The sequence below is a fragment of the Stegostoma tigrinum genome, chromosome 41, assembly GCF_030684315.1.
Source record: "Stegostoma tigrinum isolate sSteTig4 chromosome 41, sSteTig4.hap1, whole genome shotgun sequence".
NCBI classification, from domain to species: Eukaryota; Metazoa; Chordata; class Chondrichthyes; order Orectolobiformes; family Stegostomatidae; genus Stegostoma; species Stegostoma tigrinum.
Genome location: NC_081394.1, coordinates 3,440,263 through 3,446,262, shown reverse-complemented (window position 1 = coordinate 3,446,262; position 6,000 = coordinate 3,440,263). Strand labels below are relative to the sequence as shown.

Genomic DNA, 6,000 nt, shown 5'->3' with positions numbered 1-6,000 from the left:
TCTCAATTCCGGTCAGTGTTTTCGAGCGTCTTCAGAGCCAACAGCCTCTGCCTCCGCCTCAAATCCCACCAGGACCGTTATGCAAATGAGCGTCCGTTATGCTAATCAGGCAAACGTTATGTAAATGAGACGACGGCTATGCTAATTAAACCGATGCGCCTCGAGCCTAGGGGCGTTCCCTCGCTCTCTCCGATCCCTCTCGGCGTCTGGACCAATCAGAACGCCGACCTTGTGACCGTTGCCCCGCCCCCTTCAGGCGAAGCGTCGCGGCCGCCGCCGCTCCGAACGGCTGACCTTTTCCCCGCCCCCAGCCTCAGCGGGCGGGACGTCACGTGACCCTCCGAGCGTGCGTTCCCACTTCCGGGCCAGCGCAGGGGTGGACCAGCTTGATTGGAAAGTGTGGCTCTTGCGCCTGTCTCTCCCTCCTGGAGACCTTGCCTGCCTGGTCGATATTAGCAGCACTTTCTGGTGTCCCTCCTGGAGACCTTGCCTGCCTGGTCGATATTAGCAGCACTTTCTGGTGTCCTCCCTGTGGACCTTGCCTGCCTGGTCGATATTAGCAGCACTTTCTGGTGTCCTCCCTGTGGACCTTGCCTGCCTGGTCGATATTAGCAGCACTTTCTGGTGTCCCTCCTGGAGACCTTGCCTGCCTGGTCGATATTAGCAGCACTTTCTGGTGTCCTCCCTGTGGACCTTGCCTGCCTGGTCGATATTAGCAGCACTTTCTGGTGTCCCTCCTGGAGACCTTGCCTGCCTGGTCGATATTAGCAGCACTTTCTGGTGTCCTCCCTGTGGACCTTGCCTGCCTGGTCGATATTAGCAGCACTTTCTGGTGTCCTCCCTGTTGCTCCAGACCATGCTGAGTGGCAAGGTGGCTATGGTCACTGCCTCCACCCATGGAATTGGGTTCGCTATTGCCAGGCGTCTGGCACGGGACGGTGCCCAGGTCATGATTAGCAGCCGTAAGAAGGAAAATGTTGACAAGGCACTGGAACAGTTGCAGGCGGAGGGTCTCTCTGTTTCTGGCATCGTCTGCCACGTGGGCAAGAGGGAGGACCGTGAGGCACTGGTCAGCAAGACTCTGGAGCGCCACGGGGCCATCGACATCCTGGTGTCCAACGCCGCGGTCAACCCTTTTGCGGGGAGCACCCTTGACTGCTCGGAGACGGCCTGGGACAAAATTTTTGAGATTAATGTGAAAGCACCTTTCCTCCTGGCCAAGCTGGTTGTGCCGCACATGGAGCAACGCGGCGGTGGCTCCATCGTGCTGGTGGGCTCCGCCGCCGGCTACCAGCCCTTTCCTGCCATCGGGCCCTACAGCGTCAGTAAGACAGCTCTGCTGGGCCTAACCAAGGTGCTGGCCAATGAACTGGCCCCTGCCAACATCCGCGTCAACTGCCTGGCTCCAGGTGCCATCAGGACCCAGTTCAGCTCGGTACTGTGGTCAGATGACAGCTTGCGCCAGAAGCTTGAGGCAACCATCGCCATGCGCCGGATCGGTGAGCCAGATGAGTGTGCTGGCACTGTCTCCTTTCTTTGCTCGCAGGATGCTGCATACATCACAGGGGAAACCATCGTGGTGGCTGGAGGCTTTCACAGCCGTCTTTGAGCTGATGTTCTGGCTGTGGAAATGCTTTCCTCAACTGTCAATCCAGTTGCCTTCCAGGAATATTTATGCTACTCTAATATTTATAATCTTCTGCTTCTCTTTTTACTGACTGATACAAATGCATTTTCTGTTCTCTCACGCATCTCTCATTTCCTTCAATCCCTACAATCCTCCGAGATTCCAGATTCCTCTTGTCTCAGCATTTGAATTTCTTCCTTGGTTACTGGCTGTGCCTTCAGTTGTGTAATTTCTGCAATTCCCTTCGCAAAACTCTTATCCCTTGCTCTTCAATTAACCTGCTGTGAATAGCGTCTCAATATCAGCTTGAGCAGGGGCTTCATTAATTTTGTCTGATAGTTTCTCATGTGAAATGTCGCCTGAGATTTTACTGATGATATAAGATGATATAAATATCATCTGTTGTGATGTGTGATTACAGTCTTAAAATTTTACAGTTAGCACTTAATTGCTGTCTGGAATGACTGGACAAATCAATTGTTTCAAATCTCTGATCCCTTGGGCATTCTCTGAAGTTTCGGGAATTTGGGAAAATCATAACAAGTCCGTGTATCTCCAAAACTGAGGAGGCAAGCCATCAGATCCTGAGCATCTTTCAGCTCTAACAAAAACATCACCCATAGTCAGATGATTTTCAACCATCATGTATTAAAATATTGCTTCCACTCAGTAGAGATTAGAGAAAGATCAAAAAACAAAGTTGCTGGAAAAGCTCAGCAGGTCTGGCAGCATCTGAGAATCATAGAATCCCTCCAGTGTGGAAATAGGTCCTTCTGCCCAACAAGTCCACACTGTCCCTTGGAGCATCCCACCCAGACCCATTCCCCTATAAGCCACTAATCTACAGACCGCGAACACTATGGGCAATGTAGCATGGCCAATCTCCCTAACCTGCACATCTTTGGACTGTGGGCGGAAACCGGAGCACCCGGAGGAAACCCACACAAACACAGGGAGAACATGCAAACTCCACACTAGTCAGTCGCCTGAGGGTGGAACTGAACCTGGCTCCCTGGCGCTATGAGGCAGCAGCGCTAACCACTGAGCCACCGTGCCGCCCCATGAAGGAGAAACCAAAGGTAACGTTTTGAGTCCGGTGACCCTTGGGCTTCAAAATGTTAACTCTGTTTTCTCCTTCACAGATGCTGCCAGACCTGCTGAGCTTTTCCAGCAACTTTGTTTTTGTTCCTGATTTACAGCATCCGCAGTTGGTTTGGTTCTTATTGAGATTGGAGAAGGAATTGAATGAGTTTTTTATCCAATAAAGTATTTTCATATTCAAGTGCATTGTACAAAGTACATCAGCCACATGGTTTATACCCTGTTCAATCAAATGTTCGATACAGGAATTAATCACTTTTCTTTAATGTTAAGACAACTAATTTGTTATAAATTGAAGGAACAATAAACAGCTAAATTCAATATTTTTTACAGTGTGGTAGACTGCTCACTTATTTACATCATCCTTATGGGAGGTGTTGTCTACACAATTCCAAATAGAAACTGATGTCTATTTCAAGCCCACCGACTCCCACAGCTACCTAGAACACACCTCCTCCCACCCACCTTCCTGCAAAAACTCCATTCCCTATTCCCAATTCCTCCGCCTCCGCCGCATCTGCTCCCAGGATGAGACATTCCACTCCCGCACATCCCAGATGTCCGCGTTCTTCAGGGACTGCAACATCCCCCCCCTCAGTGGTCCAGAATGCCCTTGACCGTGTCTCCCGTATTTCCAGCAATACATCCCTCACACCCCGCTCCCGCAATAACCGCCCTAAGAGAATCCCCCTTGTCCTCACATACCACCCCACCAACCTCCGGATACAACGCATAATCTTCCAACACTTCCGCCAACTACTATCCGACCCCACCACCCAAGACATTTTTCCATCCCCACCCTTGTCTGCCTTCCAGAGAGACCACTCTCTCTGTGACTCCCTTGTCCGCTCCACACTCACCTCCAACCCCACCACACACGGCACCTTACCCTGCAACCGCAGGAAGTGCTACACTTGCCCCCACACCTCCTCCCTCACCCCCATCCCAGGCCCCAAGATGACCTTCCACATCAAGCAGATGTTCACGTGCACATCTGCCAATGTGGTATGCTGTATCCACTGTACCCGGTGTGGCTTCCTCTACATTGGGGAAACCAAGCGGAGGCTTGGGGACCGCTTTGCAGAACACCTCCGCTCAGTTCGCAATAAACAACTGCACCTCCCAGTCGCGAACCATTTTAACTCCCCCTCCCATTCTTTAGATGACATGTCCATCCTGGGCCTCCTGCAGTGCCACAATGATGCCACCCGAAGGTTGCAGGAACAGCAACTCATATTCCGCTTGGGAACCCTGCAGCCCAATGGTATCAATGTGGATTTCACCAGCTTTCAAATCTGCCCTCCCCCCACTGCATCCCAAAACCAGCCCAGCTCGTCCCCACCTCCCTAACCTGTTCTTCCTCTAACCTATCCCCTCCTCCCACCTCACGCCGCACCTCCATTTCCTACCTACTAACCTCATCCCACTCCCTTGACGTGTCCGTCTTCCCTCGACTGACCTATCCCCTCCCCACCTCCCCACCCATTACTCTCCTCTCCACCTATCTTCTCCTCTATCCATCTTCGGTCTGCTTCCCCCTCTCTCCCTATTTATTCCAGTTCCCTCTCCCCATCCCCCTCTCTGATGAAGGGTCTCGGCCCGAAACGTCAGCTTTTGTGCTCCTGAGATGCAGCTTGGCCTGCTGTGTTCATCCAGCTCCACACTTTGTTATCTTGGGTTCTGCAACATCTGCAGTTCCCATTATCTCTGATCACAATAATGTCTTTTCTTGGGATTCAGCCATCCATCCTCCCTGTTACATCTGATCCTGAGAACAGTTTCCTTTCCCCCCATTCATACTGTGTCTGAGCTAACCCCCAAATCTGTTACATCACTCTAATTTGCCCCTGCTTAAGCTCACCTCTGCCTCTGTTACCTCTGGTCCTGACTCTTCCAATAGTGCCCTGGCTGTTCCCCACATACTCTTGGCTGTGAAAGTCCTCTGGGACACCATGTGAGGGTGCAGCTCACAAGGTGTGGAGCTGGAGGAACTCAGCAGGCCAGGCAGCACCAGAGGAGCAGGAAAGCTGACGTCCAGACCCGAAACGTCAGCCTTCCTGCTCCTCTGATGCTGCCTGGCCCGGTGTGCTCCTGCAGCTCCACATCTTGTTATCTCAGACTCCAGCATCGGCAGCTCCTACTGCCTTCCTGTGAAAGGTGCACTCAAATGGGCAATTGAAGCTTTCCACCACCAGATGGTAGTGCTGTACCACACAAGCCGCTCACCTCATCACTGCTCATGGATTTATTCATTCAACATTGAGCATGTTTACATTGTGGTAATTATTGCTTTCCTCCCCATAAAGTCATTCTTTTGCTAGTTGAGGCACTTTGGCGGAGAGATAATGTCCCTACTCTCTGAACCAGGAGGTCTAGTTTCAGAGTTCTCGATGTTTTTTGTTATAACATCTTCGAACAAGTTGGTTAGAAAATATTTTTCTTCACCGACAGAAATTCATGTCCTTATTAAGGGCATCAACAACATCTTTATCATTGACAACAAAGTCTGGAGCTGGATGAACACATCAGGCCAAGCAGCATCTTAGGAGCACAAAAGCTGACGTATCGGACCTAGACCCTTCATCATCACCCTCCTCTCTGATGAAGGGTCTAGGCCCGAAACGTCAGCTTTTGTGCTCCTGAGATGCTGTTTGGCCTGCTGTGTTCATCCAGCTTCACACTTTATTATCTTGGATTCTCCAGCATCTCTGATTACATCCTTATTATTACCTGCTAAGAATTGCAGTCAAACATCAAACGTACAAAGATATGCAAAGAAGTTTGGAGAGATAAAACGAAACACAGATTGGGTGACTATTTTTGCTTAACACACCTGCTCCGTCTGTAGGAATGACCCTGACCTCCCGGCTGTTTGCTATTTCAATAAAACCACCTGGTTCTCATGCCATGATTTCTGTCCTGGGCCTGTTGTCATGTTTCCATGAATTACAATGCAAGCTCAAGGAAGAAGCCCAATCTCATTTCCCATTTCGAGGCTTTACAATCTGTAGAACATAAGAAATAGGAGCAGGAACAGACCATCAAGTCTGCTCTGCCATTCAATAACATCATGGCTGGCCTTTTTTGTGGATTCAGCTCCACTTAGCCACCTGCTCTCCATAACCCTTAATTCCCTTCCTATTCAAAAATCTACCTTTGCCTTAAAAAACATTCAGTGAGGTAGCTTTAACAGCTTCACTGGGCAGGGAATTCCACATAAGCACACCCCTCATCCTTCTAAATTCCAATGAGTATAGTCCCAGTCGAATCAA

At 50.3% G+C, this 6,000-nt stretch overlaps 1 protein-coding gene across 1 annotated transcript; it reads left to right on the top strand.

The window, feature by feature from the left end:
• The first annotated feature begins 358 nt into the window (after positions 1–358).
• LOC132206665 (dehydrogenase/reductase SDR family member 4-like) lies at positions 359–3,034 on the top strand. The gene has a single exon (XM_059641236.1). It carries the CDS (start codon positions 857–859, stop codon positions 1,607–1,609), a length of 753 nt encoding a protein of 250 aa, XP_059497219.1. The 5' UTR covers positions 359–856; the 3' UTR covers positions 1,610–3,034.
• Positions 3,035–6,000: the final 2,966 nt, after the last annotated feature.